This window comes from Lagopus leucura, unplaced genomic scaffold (genome assembly GCF_019238085.1).
Source record: "Lagopus leucura isolate 7727_CA_CO unplaced genomic scaffold, USGS_WTPT01 Super-Scaffold_100001, whole genome shotgun sequence".
NCBI lineage: Eukaryota > Metazoa > Chordata > Aves > Galliformes > Phasianidae > Lagopus > Lagopus leucura.
In genome coordinates this window covers 9,638,331-9,653,925 of record NW_024962262.1, presented here as the reverse complement: position 1 = coordinate 9,653,925, position 15,595 = coordinate 9,638,331, and the positions used below count along the sequence as shown (strand labels likewise).

The 15,595-nt window shown below is 37.8% G+C and overlaps 1 protein-coding gene across 1 annotated transcript in view; it reads right to left on the bottom strand.

Moving 5' to 3' along the window:
- The window catches only part of FREM2 (FRAS1 related extracellular matrix 2), a 126,595-nt gene that overhangs the window by 14,060 nt on the left and 96,940 nt on the right, over nucleotides 1–15,595 (bottom strand). Inside the window, exons 12-17 of the mRNA XM_042868025.1 lie at nucleotides 14,723–14,853; nucleotides 13,841–13,999; nucleotides 12,734–13,037; nucleotides 10,427–10,558; nucleotides 9,497–9,828; nucleotides 265–457 (exon numbers count right to left, since the gene is read on the bottom strand). Coding sequence (XP_042723959.1) covers nucleotides 265–457; nucleotides 9,497–9,828; nucleotides 10,427–10,558; nucleotides 12,734–13,037; nucleotides 13,841–13,999; nucleotides 14,723–14,853 — 1,251 coding nt within the window. The remainder of the gene's footprint in view (nucleotides 1–264; nucleotides 458–9,496; nucleotides 9,829–10,426; nucleotides 10,559–12,733; nucleotides 13,038–13,840; nucleotides 14,000–14,722; nucleotides 14,854–15,595) is intronic.

Sequence of the window (15,595 nt, the reverse complement as noted above, 5' to 3'; positions counted from 1 at the left end):
GTGGTAACAGAATACAAAGACACGGTAAATGTTGAGGCCCTGAGTAGAAATAAATGTGTTAATTTTGTGTACTAGAAACACAGAGAGGCAGTTGTTTTTCTTTGCAGGAAAATAATTGATATCAACTTAACGTGGCTTTCATAAGCAACACAGCAGAGAATTTCAAGCGCTGGGCAAAAAACAAACAGCTTGCAACCAATAGTGAAGTACAAATTACACTCTCGGTAACAGAATGATTTTGATGAAAAGAAATCAGAGTCCCACCTTGGAGCTCTGCCTCTGGTGGACTCCCGATACCGTCCTTCCACAGGATGGCAGTGTCATACACAAAAGTCAGCCGGAGCTCAGACTGCAGATCAAAGTGCTGCCAACCTCCTACTCCCACCGGAGAGTGGAAAACATAGGAGACGTACAAAGGGACCCTCAGTGTGACATAGGATTGTACTAGGTTGAGAACCTGGCAAAAAGAAAAATGATTTCTTGAGGTTAGAGGTGAGGAAGAACAGCACTGCACAGGCAATTTCAATGCAAAAAAAAAAAAAAAAAAAGACCACTTGAATTAAAAATTGTACCTGAATTATTTTTCATTGAAGCTCAAGTTCTCTTTGTATCTTTGTATCTTAAACAGAGTACGAATTCTGACACACAAACATCTAAATTTTGACTCATCCTTTTTGTTTGGGCTTTTTAAGTACATGAATATCACAAAGACTTTAGAAAATCTTCAAGTATCCTCCTGCGTTTGCTCTGTCCTTTCCCATAACTAACTCTTTTGCTTACATTCTTATGTTGCTCTCCTGCAAGATCTACTGGAAGACCCTGAACTTGCTCAGAGGTCATTGCAAGTCTGAGTTGTTAGACTGCACTCACTCAGCTCTCGAATTATTTCCTCCTTTGTGCAGAGATGCTGGCTGGCATACTGCATGCAAACACATAAATCATATTGTCACTCACACAAAGAACTGAAAATGATGTGCAGTTTGACACAGATTTAACAGTAGATCCTCTATGCATATATTGTACAAAACAGTAGCATTATTATCAACCAGAGAATTAAAAATTCTCTCTATACATTTTGATAAAAAAGGCAAAAACAGTGTCAGTAAACTGTTAGCTCTTAACACAGCTCTTACGTGATTTAAGAATCCTTTTCTGAAGTGTCTTACTTCACATCTCTCTAATTAAAAATGTGCAATACAGATCCTTTTAGAAAATGATGGATTGTCTCACAAAGACAAAGAAGGAAAGGCATTGAGATCATCTCCCAAGGAGAAAAATTTCAAAAGCATAAGTGGTGTTGAACTCCCACTCACTTCCAGCAGAAAGTGTGCCTAACTGACATTTGTGCATCTGAACATTTCCCCTGAGTGGTTCCCTTATAGGCCTTTGAAGAGTGTTTTTCACTATTAAAGAAAGCATTCAAAGAACATTATAAACTGTGTAGAAACCGAACTGTTTCTGAGTTCCCCCAGAGGCATGTGAAGAGATTGAACATCCACTACCTTACAGCTGCTTTACTTTTCCAAATGCCGGACAAAAGTTTCAGTGATATTATGAAATGACAAATTTACTGCCTGAGCTGACCAAATACTCTGAAATAGTTCAGGTGTTAATTATGGCAAGTATTCATAGTTGCAACAGCTTAATTTTATGCATGACACTCCTTGATCTACACACTATGTTACTTAACACCTTCCACTTAAAATGTTAGCATCATTCCATAAGATGTGCTAGTATGTAGGCCTAGAGAGTCCAGAAACACACACGGTAGCATGCAGTAAAGTCTGGCAGATAGCATGAGCCAGTACACACATAGATGATTTTATATTAATTATTCTTTCTTATATGTAAACACAATCAAGATGTTCTACTTGAAACAAAAAAATAGAATACTTTTATTCTGTGTATGTGTGGATGACAAATTGAAGTTGGACAGCAACATTAGCCTTCAGTCCTATTTATTTTACACAAACAGATGCAATATTACCTTTGGGATGCTGTCATGGACATTCAAGCAACTATTTCAGGCATGGATTTGTTAAATTATTCCAAATAACAACACTGAATGTTCATTTTTATCAAGAAAGATAAAGCTATAATGCAAATCTACAACATATCTTACTATGCCTTTAATTCGGGAGTAACACTGAATATTTGCCATTTTCTGGAAGGATATCAAGAGCTAACTAAATACATTTGCTCACATAGAAAATGTATCACTACTGAAAAGTCCTCCCAGCAAAACTAGGATACCTTTACTCTGTGTTTTTGCCCCGCATCTGCATGTTGTACAATAAAAATTGGACATCAAAGCAAAATATCTAAAATTCAGTTTGCTTATGGGAAGTGAGAAGAGTTGATACATTGTTGTCCTCTTGAAAAGATGCATCCATAATGCTTAGTGAGGAGGACTGGCATATCACACAGAGAGTTTAATGACCTTGAGGACTAAATAGAACTGAGATGAAATTTTATACTATAAAGCATAAGGTAATAGGAACCAGTGACGGGGATTTCTGGCTGAAATTAAAGACACTGGTTAGAAAGAATAGCGGAGAAAAAAATTCGGTATGTGAGTTGATCACATCATAACTATGACCTTCGTATCCCCTCCATGTGATATGTGCCTAAGATAAACTGAGGAATGGAGTGGAAATTAGAAGCATGCATGCCATTATTCAGAGCACTAGTGAGAGCTTATCTGGAACAGCTTTGATCATCCATGCTTGAAAAAGCCTAATTTGCATTGTAGACTGTACTAACTCAAAATATTTTATGAGAAGCAACTAGAATAGCTGGGTTGTTTAGAGTAGTTCAACATAAGCTGTGAGGAAATAATTCCACCTATACACATTAGGAGATGAATAGTAGAGAAGAACTACTGAGGATGATGAAAGATGGTGCTGACATGAGAACAAATGGGCATAAGATGGCCATGACAAATACAGCCTAGAAATCAGGAGGATTTCTAACCCTCACAAGAACAGTGAGGCCATGAAATCCTATTAGTTTTCAGATTAAGTTTACCAGGTTGGAACTACATTATATAGTGTTAAGGTTGCTGACAGGAATGACCTGGACAGAGTGATCCACAAAGCTCTTCTAGTTCAGTCTTATGCCACAAGCGAAAAAAGGCTTCTCTCAAAGTTATTCTTGGTTATCCAGTATTAGGTACCATTCACTGTTCATGTACCTTGTACACAGAGAAATCTATGAATGGGGTTTGTAAGCCACATTTTAGGCTACTCTTGCCTCCATTCTGTGTAAGCATGGCACTGGTGAGCTCAGATCACTTGTACTGGTGGGAAATCCAGCAGTACAGAGAGAATGGTGAGGAGCTGGCACAGGCTGCCCAGAGAGGTTGTGGATGCCCCGTTCCTGGAGGTGTTCAAGGCCAGATTAGATGGGGGCCTGGGCAGCCTGGTCTAGTATTAAATGGGGAGGTTGGTGGCCCTGCCTGTGGCAGGGGGGTTGAAGATTCATCATCCTTGAGGTCCCTTCCTACCCTGGCCATTCTGTGATTCTGTGATTCAGTAGGATCTACTCTGGAGAAAGTCTGTCTGAAATGCTGCTCCTTTGCCATATCTTGCTACTGCTCTGCAGAAAAGTCTGAAACTAAAGTGTCAGAAAATTCATCCTAGAATTTAGCAGATTCTTCTCTCCTAGTAAAACCCACATATGATGTTTGGGCAGGAGGGCTACTTGCTCCAGCATGGGAATTTATTCATCTACCTATGAAACTGTGCTTCCATCAGCATGACTGCCTTCAGGTGTGATTTGCTGGACACAGGGAGAGGAAGAAGTTCTTTCTAAACCATCTCATCGAGTTGTTATGCACACAAATCCCTCCTGAGGCACTCACTGGACAGTAGGTATGGAGGAAAACCTATAATACTGGTAGCAAAAGTTATTGAATAAATAGCTTTCTTATGCTAACAGCAACTTGTAGCTTACAAAGCCAACTCATTTCTTACTAAAAAATAAACAGCTGCAGGGGGAAAATTACTCTTCAGTGGACAGCACAGAAAAAACTCAAGATACTCAAACTAAAACACAGGGGACCTTTTTGATATAACAAAAAAAAAAAAAAAAAAGAGGAAATTAACTGCAGAGGAAAATTATCAGAGTAAGAGGAGCCCCCCAACAAATGAAATGATGGAATGTGTCATGCAGATGGAGAAGCCCCACTTCTCCAACTCTCTTACCACAAGAAAGCATTCTTTCCATTGGGTTATCTTTATTTTCCTGCAAAGCCTATTGAGAGTAGCCAGCTGTTCATATTTTATCTCAGTGTGACACTGATGAAACCGAAATGGTAACTCAGAGCTGTGTAAGTGTAGGATCAGCTGAACTGCTATGGAGAGACAGAACAGGTGCACTGCGTATCTACACAGCCTGTGAACAGAAGATTGTAGAAGTTGTATGGGCAAACTAACATTTCACTAAATTTCACTAACATTAGTTTTATACAATAAAAAGTGGATGTGACTTTCAGCCAGCCTTGTGATACTAGCACAGAAACGGCCACATCTGAGCTGAATTGGGAAAACTGTGTCTCTCATCCTGTGACAATGCCTGAGAAGGCAGAGGACAAAAATTGTTCCAAGAAGGGAACAATCTTATGATCACTATCTGAAAAAAGTCATTCAAATAGCTAAAAAATCATTCAAGTAGCTCATCTAAAAATGTCTTTGTCTGAGAGAAGAACATGATTTATCCTGAATACCAATATAGATGGTATATTGTAGAGATTTATACATGTTCTTTGCAAGATAAATTGTCACAGACAATTCCCATTTAAGAATTTCTATAGGTGTTCTTCTTTTGTTCCCCTTTCTGATGCAAACTGTCAAACTTCATTAAGAAAAAAAAAATAATAATTAATTTGAGCACCTGTCATGTAACAAGTGAGCAAATCATTTTCAGTTAAGGTTATGGGGCATGGACTCTGTCCTGCATTATACTGAATTTTATTTATTTGGCTTTCATTCCAAAGAACAGAACTTTCTCCAGGAAAATGATGTTATAGCTTTGGGATGTGATCAGTAGCAGTAAGAGAGTGTGTGTGTGTGTCTGTGAGCATGGGCATGTGCTGTCAGTACTGGCAAGGTCAAAATTAGAAATTAGAAATTACAGTTTCATATTTTATATTGATTATCCTAATGAACCGAACTTTTCATGAGAACTGTATTTTTGTCCTCCAATCTATCCTAATCCTGGCTTCCTATTGCATTTACTTGCTATGTCAGCAAATTTGAGTCACACAACAATGTTGTCAACTCAATGTTTACACAATAAATATATGGCAAAGCTCAGATTTGGCCCCAAGAAGGCAAACAGCCAGGTAGGTCACAGGTGAAATGCAAAGCAGCCTTGTTTAAAAAAGCCTGAATGGAAAAGAGAATGCAATACAACACCGAAATGCCAGCTCCTTGAAATGTTTAACCTCTGGCTTTGTTGCACTGCTGGTGCATTAACTTTGGGATAGATTTTTGTTGTTTTTTTTTTTTTTTTTTGCAATAGATAGGGTTTACAGCTGGAGGGAAAAAAAAAAAAAAACAACTTGATGGCTTGTTAGCTTCTTTCAAGGAAATACAAACTGCAGGTTTTCTTAAATTGATTGTGGTGGCTGACATGAATATAAAATCTGAAAATAGACACTTCTGGCCATCTGCAGTTTACAGCTTCTAGTGAGAATTTCAGAAAAGCTGGCTTTTCCCCTTACAAATGATTTTTGTAAAGCTAAAACTATTAAAGCTGAAAATACACTGTTTCCATGCAATGCTAAAATCTCTGCAAGCTGCCTCACATAAGCTGAGGCAGTATATTAGTGATTTTAAGATTTGCTTTCATATGGGATTTCCAAGCATCTCAGTGCCATATGCAACATAAACGTGAACTGAACATACTGGAAGAGAAACGTTTTCAATTTAAGTCAGAACAAACTTTTTTTTATCGGAAAGCAAAACAAAGTCTTCAGCTGTACTCTAGCTTCAAGGCATTAATCTGCATGTACAAATATTTTAGTGTATGTTTTTCACCTCTTTGTTTCAGTCAAAGACTTGCTTAACTAGTTGCTAATAAAATCGGAATGGTAATTTCCTTGTGTTCTTATGCCAAGTCTGGCAGTGGTTAGGAACAAGTAAAAGCAAAATCCACACATAAGTACTTGGCCTGAAACACGCAGTAGCCTTTGGATGCCAAACTGCCTGCTTACAGCAAATAATTGTAATGGCAGGAAGTGAGATCAAATGATACTTCACACTCCATTAAATAAGAGTAGGCCAGTCCTTCAACATATGCTTTATTACAGGATAGTTACTTGGTTTTCACTGTTTCATTTTTTAATTTCCTTTCAAGGAAATCTGGCATTGCTTTAGCATCTGTGTCTTGAGGACCTGAGATATCTTTAGTGCTTTACTCTCACAGTGCCCTCATGAAGTAAGGTCCAATCTCTAATAATTTCCTGAAGATACACAAAGACAACTTACATAGAGGAGCTCCACGTTTTTACATCCTCAGTAGATCCAAACAAAGACCTTGAATTTCAGATTATGAAGGGAAGATGTTCAAAAGATAAATGACCTTAATTTCGACCAGAACACAGCTGTAATCCAAACGAATAAGTTCAATTTAAAGAGCAGACTTTTATTTATAAATATGCATTCCTTAATCCATAATAGATACACAGATGCTTGATTTTTCAGATATGGTGAATATGGGCAGACCCCAGGAACAAAGCGTCAAGCTATATTCTGAAAGAAGGGCCGCATCTATCTCACACAGGGTTTGCTCATGCACAGAGTAATTGCAAAAGAGAATGGGTCACAAGGAGAAGGCCTCAAGGACAAAAAAGAAAAAGAAAAGAAAAGAAAGAAAACTAAAACCTTCCCTGTATGTATTATGACAGTTCATGAGTTCATGGGAACTGGCAAAGACAGCTGCAGTCTGCGGCAAACACCAGGAGTGCTGCCAGAAGAACGACACCAGCTGCAGGTTTCCCACCTCACACTTTGCTTCCTGAAGTTCATCTTCTTCCCCTCCCATTAGAGGAGCTCACATAAGTGAAGGTCCACATCACACAAGAAATTGCCAGCCGTTTTTATGGAATATCCCTGTCTGAATCATGAGTGCTACCTTTGATCACATAGAAGCGCTGGAGGACAAGAACTGAAAAGCAGAATTTTGAGCTTAAAGATCTACCAACTGGTAAATTCAAGCTAGCAAATTTATAGTGGTAGCAGGATATGGTAAGAGAATTTAATTTCTTTATCAGTCCAGTATGTATGATGGAAATTAAGCTTCCTTTGTGTGCTAAAAAAAACATGGTGAAAACCATAGCTGCCAGCTTCCCTCTCACAGAGAAGGATTATTAATTGCTCACCGAAGGAGAAAAAGACAACAATGGTGACAACCACAGAGATAGGGCACTGACTGCCTCCCCTCTCAGCTGGGGGGGGTCATGTGAAGATAAAGACCGAACTTGGAGAAGAATTAAATGGAGGTGGGGGGAACAGGGAGAGCAGTGAAGCGCATACCGGCTGCGGCGAAATGCTTTCCTGCTAGAAGTAATTCAGCTTGATATTTCACTTACCACTGTAGCCTTTTAGCCACACCCTACAGAGCGCTAAGGGCTGACATCAGCTGCAGTTTCATGGCTCTGCAGCTCATGTTTGTCCCTCTCTACTTTTAAATGAGAGATCTGATCTAAAATACATAACGCTTCTGAAGCTTAAAGAATGGCTTTCTTCCTAAGCCCAATTATCATTTATGCATGTCCTCCACAAAGAAACACATAGGTTCTCTAAAATGAAGGAAGGATTGTTATTTTTTGTTCTGTTTATATCCATCCATCCATATATAAGACTTATTTAGACATTTGGCTAAACCGACTGTTCAGCCTTTTCTCTATAGGATACTGGAGTATTAAATATGGAGAGAATTCAAATCATATCTTCCTTTTCACTATGGGAGAAATAGGTGACAGCATTGTCTGACAGCTGCTTGGCAGCTTTTTGTACCTGTGATTGTGCAGTTTGGGAAATAAGAATATATGTCTGCATGTTGTACATGTTCTGGAGCATAAAGAGAAAGTAAAAGGAACAATGAGGTGAAGCAATGAGATCATTCTAGGAACAGAGAAGATTGCTGTCATTTTTATCATGTGGGAATGTGAAAGGCTTACATCCCACACTTTCATGCCTTCCCCTTCCCTCTGACAGGTTCATGGCTACAGTGGAATGTACCTGTAGGAGGATCTGCTCTTTGTGGAGGGGCAACTCCAAGCAGATGCACAAACAGTGAGCTTCCAGCATCAAAGCATATACCTTGAACTGGTCTCTGCAACAGACAAGGAACCAGGAGAGACAACAGAGCACTCAAATGATGAAGACTCTGTGCATATAAACCTAAGACTCTGTGAGGGTGGATAAGCTGATGGTTCCTAGATGAATACCTGTTAAAAAGCAGAACAGTTCTGGCCATTTCACAGAGGCCTTATCCTTTTCACAGTGGTTCAGAGGCAATGCCAGTGAGCCAGGAAAGTGAGCTGGCTTACCATACAGCTTTGTGCTGAGCATGGACTTCTGTGAAACAAGGCACTGCATTTCCAGTCCTTCTGTATTATCCCTAAAGGGACATATCTGTGTCATAAGGGATTGATCTTCCTGGCTACAGCTTTTGTTCTCCAGAATCTGAGTGGGAGCAGACAGGCTTGTGTAGTAATTGCACAAGGAAGACCGAATGATTAACTTTGCTGTTGTTGCAGCAGAAGAAACGTTGCACTCTTTTTGCTCCCACACTATTATGGATTTCTAGAAACCATTTTCCAAAGGACATTTGAAGATCTCTCCAATTTCCTTGTTTATAATCTACAAACCACTTTCTCAGCTCTGTTCTTCAGCCACACTGACAGCTTCTCACTGCTTCTCAACCAAGGAATTTTGTGCTGGGCAATGTGAGACCACTGTGCTGTCTGCACTGGTGGGTCCTGTTACACTGTGAGCAAAAGATGAGCAGTGCCAAGCAGCTGATAGTACAATGCAGTCCATTATGCAGGAAGACTTCAAAGTTCTTCTTAACTTTAAGATACAAAATGACTAACAGTCTAGCACTACCTATGTGCTAACAGTAATAGGATAGTAATCGTCTAAAAGGCTCCCATTCTAAGAAAGACTAAAGTGGCTCGATAAAAATTGGGTAGGTGTTTCATTGTGTGAAAGTTATAGCAAATTTAATTCAAATTCAGTCACTCACTTAATTTCAGTTGGACAAGGATTTCATATATAGCCTATTAGTGTTTAACTGACACACTGATAGCTTTAGGGAATATACTGTCCTTAGCAGAAGTCTGTATTTTGTTAAATAATAATAAAAAAAGGAATACTTTTAAAACTATTAATGGATGAATAGATATATTATTGTACTTAGAAATACATTTCATGGGAAGTTTTCAATTTAAAGAATATAGTAAAAATATCAAGTTGTACTTTGGTACCTGTCCATCTGTCCCAATGGTGCCTCCACAATCTGTGAGGAGCTCGGACATGTCATAATAGCTAACAAACTCCCATAAACAGGCTTCCAGATTCAGATTTCGGTAGAATCGTAAGGTATTGAAGCCTCTGATTCCTGGACTGTATTGGTAGGGAATGGTCTCTCCAATCACATTCGCATTTTTGGTAGCATCAGTCAAGAAACCGTGGTGGGTCTTCACTTCTGTGTAATCCAGCAGGTTGGAGCACTTATGGTTTCCAACTCTAGTTCCATCAGGGCTAAGTGTCAGCTCAAAATTGGAGAGCTCTCTTGTAGAAATAACAGGCAGCATGCCTAAAAAAAAGGTAAAATAATGATATCACTGTCACTAAATTTCAGTGCTCTGAGTTGCTTAACTTGGCAAAAAACTCTCGAAAACCAAGCATATTATGAAGTGCTTCTGTACTTGGAACTTACAGTAATGAATGTACTTGAGAGTTCAAAGAAAGATGATATGCTGTGTCTGTCATTTTACTATGAAATGCCAGATATTTCTAAAGCTGTAATGTATTTTTCAATTCAAATTTTTGTTAAGTTTTTAGAAGCATGTAGCAATTAAGCTGCTTCATATGTTTTTTAAAAAAAAGTTAAGTATTCCTTGTTATAACTGTGCATTCAAAGGAATTTTATTAAGTGTAGGTCTAGCCCAATTTATGTCAACTATGCAATTAATCTGGGAATAGTCTTCACATCAAAGACTGTGAAGTTATACAGCATCTTATGCATCTTACTGCAAAGTGCATCTGTATTACATTCATGGCATTTTTCTCTGGTTTCATGTGTTAAAAGATAACAACGATTTTGACTATTTAAAATAACATGACTGATAAAATAGCTCAAATGACAGCAAGTTGTACAACTTTTCTCGACTCCCAAGCTGCTTTTGTCATACCATCAATATGTGGCATTGTGACTGTCAGTTTGATGAGATTGGCATAAGCGGGATCTTCCGGGCCTGTGTAGCGCAGTTTGGCAGAGAATGGTTCTGCTCCAACTACTCCTGACACACGAGGCTGACAAAGACCTAATGGAAAAAAAATAAAGTAACTTTATGTCCAGAAGAAATAATCTGTACTTTCCCTTGCATTAATTTTAGACACACTTCTTTTCCCACTAGATATGTTGCTAAAACAAGGAGAATTTTCTGAAATGACAGGTAAATGCTATGGAAGACATTTATCAGAGGTTTGAACAGGAATTTATGCAAAAGAACAGTCAAGTAGAAATTATTCTTTATCAATTGGATCACATTTTCAGAACCTGGTGATGACTGCACCTGTACATTTTCAGTTAAATATTGCAACCATACTTGCAAAATAAGTGTCATACACCCTACTTCCTTACAGATGACCTCAGAGGCCTTAATTCCCTTTCCCTTAAACCCATATAGAGCTTTATGGAGGACACTGATCAGTATTCAGGTGCTTCTAGAACTGGACTGAGGTATGGACCCATATATGACTTGATGGGACTCTTGTCCCATTAGAGAATATTGTCATAAACTAATTTTAGTTGGAAATGTTCTCTAGGAATGCCATGCTCAAAATGAAGCCAGCTTCTAAGCCAGATCAGGGCCTTATTCTGTTGATTCTAAGTTTCTCCAAGGCAGGAGAATCTGTAAATTCCTTTGTCAGCCTGTCCGGACTTAATTCAACCTGTTCTAGGATTAATCCTGGTTTGCAGGACTAGCAGATTAGGTTTATAATTGTATGATATGAGATACATGCAACTTCCAGTAACATTGTTCAGTGTAGAAATGCTTGCATCCTGGTTGCAGGATGGGTCTTCTGAGAAAGAAACCATCAGAAGCTGATAATCTGATTTAGCACATGTTTTGTTATTTGCCCATTTCTGAAGGGTTACAAACAAAGTAAAGGAGGCAGGGCTCACCTCCTGGATCATTTATTGATTCTGGTGGACTTCCTTTTGCTCAACAGCTCTAAGCTGGAAGCAGCAGGCTTGAGGGCACAAGATTTCTCTTCTGCAAAACAATAATTTGTTTATTCTCTAACGGAAGTAAGATGTGCTAAAGAGACTAAATGCAATTTTTATTTATTTATTTATTTTTTTCACAGTCTGACTTACTTTTGAGAATTTCGTCTGTTTACTGCAGGTCAAATGCTGTTGAAGTTGCAAACAGGATTTTGGCATGTTGCTTAGATCAGTGTATATCTTTGAAAATAGCATATAACAACTATTTGATTTCCACCCTCTGTGTTGTATATGATCATCAGAACTGATGTTTTCCTCATCGCATGACCACTAAGGTACTGGAAGTAATATCTTTGTGACAATTCAATGCTGGTCCTGGGTTAATTAGCCCTGCTAATTTGTCATGTGTAATCATTATAACTCTAACATAGTCAGACTGTTTTATATAACCAAACTAGCTCATCCAATGCAAAGTTGTCTGTCTTTAAAAAGCACTACATTGTATCTGGTAGACAATACCCTCAGAGAGAGTCCTTTTTAGTCCTTTTTAGGATTCCTGATAGCGCAAACAAAAGTGACTTTAGCCTACAGTAAAAATGTGAAATAAAGAAAGTAAATAGAAATTTCATTTATTAAGCTCCGTAGAGCCCTAACTTTGCAGGAGACAAATGGTTTTAAATAAAAATATTTAGTTGGAAAGGTCAAGGAAATTAAAATGATATTGCAAATCAGTCACATAATTATCTACTGTAAGATGTTACATAAACCAGAAGACTTAATGCAGCAACAGAAACAGCAGAGATGACATGATGAATACAATATTTTGTAATTCAGTTTGATGGCCGACAATTACTCATTCAACAGATTATACAGTAAAAAAAAGTATCTGAGATTGCTATGAAAAAATAGCAGATGCTATCAGACTGTACTCATGCCCATATTGGTTCCAAACCTCTGCTTCATAAGTTTGTAACAGTATAAGTTCCATGAAAAAGAGGTGGCTGGGAAAAGGAGGTAGACTCCTTTGGTAGGTAGACTAGGTACCTATACTGGTTGAGAGGATGCAGCATCAATTCAATATATACACTTTTCTGATGCTAAGATACTTTTCACACTATCTGTATTAAAAGTAGAAGGAAATATTAAAAGTAGAAGGAAAGCTGAAGCTGTAAGTGTGAAAATACCTTATAATGCCATTTGATTTTGTTACTATGTAAAGTGGGTTTCAGAAGTAGCCTAGGTATTTTTGTAATAGTTGATACCTTACCTTCTGATGTGCTTATAGTTACAATAGGGCTCATAAGTTCAAGACCCTCATTCCCATCTGAATTCACAGCACGAGCTGCACATTGGACACGAGAGCCAGCTTGAAAGTAAATGGAGTCCAGTGTGATCATCTTGGACGAAGTGAAGAAGGTATCGAAGTCAACCTCCTTCATGGGGCTAGTAACACCATCAGGACCAGTGGGTGCACTCACAAGCCATCGATATTGTGTCAGAGTATTATTGATGTGTTCGCTAGCACATATCGTACCAGTCTTATCAAAGTCTTCATATTTAGGATTGCAAGCCTGCAGAATAAGGCAGATGCATAACTATTTATTTGCTTTAAGGCAAGGGAATTTTAATTTTTCAATAGTCACAAACTCAGCAATGTGGAACAGGTAACTCCAGTGAGGAATAATTAATTTGTTTTGGCTGTGATACTTTTATCACCTTTAAGGTAAATTAAAAGGCTTGTCTAACTTATACTTAACTGAAATAAAAACTTGCATTTGAAATTATAGTTTATGGGTGAAAATACAGTTATGGAGGTTCAAACTACACTTCTACCTGCTACTTTAACTAGGATATCACACCTGATCTAATTCTGCAAATACACTTTGCGTTTAAAGATTACTTTTGGTTTTGTACTTAGGAAAACCATCCAACACATGACCCATTCCTGTGTGTAATGAATGATGTAGGAAACTGAAGATATAGAAGGACCAAAAACTTCCTCAAAGTAAAAGAATGCTCCAAAAAACAGCAGTCATTTTTCAGTCTGTGACACTCATTAAAAACGATGGCTCATTGGTTATCTCCAGTGATTTTAACTTAATGCAAGGAAATGTAGAAAATAGTAAGGTGATACAGTCAGCTTACAGACACTGTACAAGTATCAAACTTGTTCTTAGTGATGACCAAGTGATTTTTGTCCTCCTGAAAATTCATTTGCTATCCAGACAAATTATATTAGCACTTAGGACTGTCCTAGCTTAAATTCATGTGTGACTCACAACAATATGATTAATAATATTGTCTATTATTTAATTGGATCTTTGAACAAAATCCATATACTGGTGTTGCTCCACCTTTCCACAGAAATACTCACTGTAATACAGATGACAGGATAGCCAGCCACAGGACTGGTTCTGTCTTTGGCTCTGGAAGTGTCATCATATATCAAAAGGGATGCAACTTGAGGGACAGAAGGAAAGGTGACATCTGCCATGCTGTTCATTTCTTCAATGTAAACAATGGCCTTGGCTGTCTGATAATGAAAGGGTAAAAATGTTTGCTGTGAAGATTTAAACAAACAAAGGAATTCAAGCTAGACCTTGGTCAGAGTATATATGGATTTTGAAACAGTGTCCCAGGGTAAGCTCTAAAACCTCAGCTGTATGAGCTGTCGAGAAAAGTTTCAGGCACTGGAAAGTATATTGCAGACTATCAAACTAAAAGTTTTTGGGTTTTTTTTTTTGGTTTTCTGTACACTGAAGGTAGCAGACCCTGAACAGTATTTTCATGCAGAATCAGAAAAGTTTACCATTTATACTTAAAGTATGTATGATATAGTGCTAAATAAGGAAGAATATGTGGCTACTTCAAATCTTAACATAGCTTTGACAGTAGAAGATCTATTTCACCTGATTGTTCTTTTTGCAGCATAAAGTATATATTTTATATACGGCCAGCCAGTATTTCCAAGATTTTTAGTGATGATTTGAAAAAGAGAATATATCTGGAAAGGTATCTTGAAAATTTCTGTTTTACATGGACTCTCCTTATCTCTAGAACCCATGAACCTTACCACCATGGCAACAAACTGTTTGGGGTAGGTATTACAGTATCAGATGGGATTGCATTGCATGTCCTTTAAAACTACAAGCAAAGATGGCTTGCATAAACATTAAGAGAAGAATAAAGCTGCGAAGCCAAAAAGCAATATCTTTTTACAGGCTTTGCTGCTGAGGTCTTGGAATTATTTTGTTACCTGTATTTCAGCAACCATGTTCTCATCAGGTTTCAGGTGAACAGTGAAGGCTTCTCTCATCTCCCTAACTCCATCAAAGAGAACTTCAATCTCCACAAAGTGCTGTGTTTCACCCTCCTTAAATTCAATTTCTAAAAACATAACGAGACACCTAAAAGTAAATCTGATGTTCATAAGAAGCTGGAACTTTAAGCCTAGCTATAGGAGACGGCAGCTAATACCCACCTTTCAAATTACACAAGTTCATATGAGCGTATTTAGTTTAATCTATTCGATGCTAAAAATAATAATGAATAGCAGTGAATACACAGAGAATTCACTGACAATGAGGAACTGTCATCACAAAAAGAGATCTGCAAAACCAGGATGTAGTATAATTGAACTTAATATTCTGGAAGTGATTTAGGACTAACTTTTCCATAAATGCTGACAACATATGTGAATGGCCTAAAGACTTAAGAATTCTAAACGATAAGTGTTGTCAGAGTTTACTCAAACAAAATGTACTTCAGTACAGTGCTATAACCTAAATAAGGCACAAAGTCAGAGTTATAAAAAAACACATTTTATATTACAAAGCACTGTCTCTGAAAAAACTTCCGAGTTCTTGGTGGATGAAAAGTTCAATCTTAGCTGACAGAAGTAGAAGTGAACTGTATATCAGCAAGGGGATGCAAAACTACAGAAACTATTCAACATTTTATATGGACTGGGTGAGACATACTAAAGAAATACGTGCATTTCAAGAGAAGTGATCTCATAGGCTTGAGAGGAGCTTAGCAGTGTAGAACAGAACAGAACAGAACAGAACAGAACAGAACAGAACAGAATAGAATAGAATAGAATAGAATAGAATAGAATAGAATAGAATAG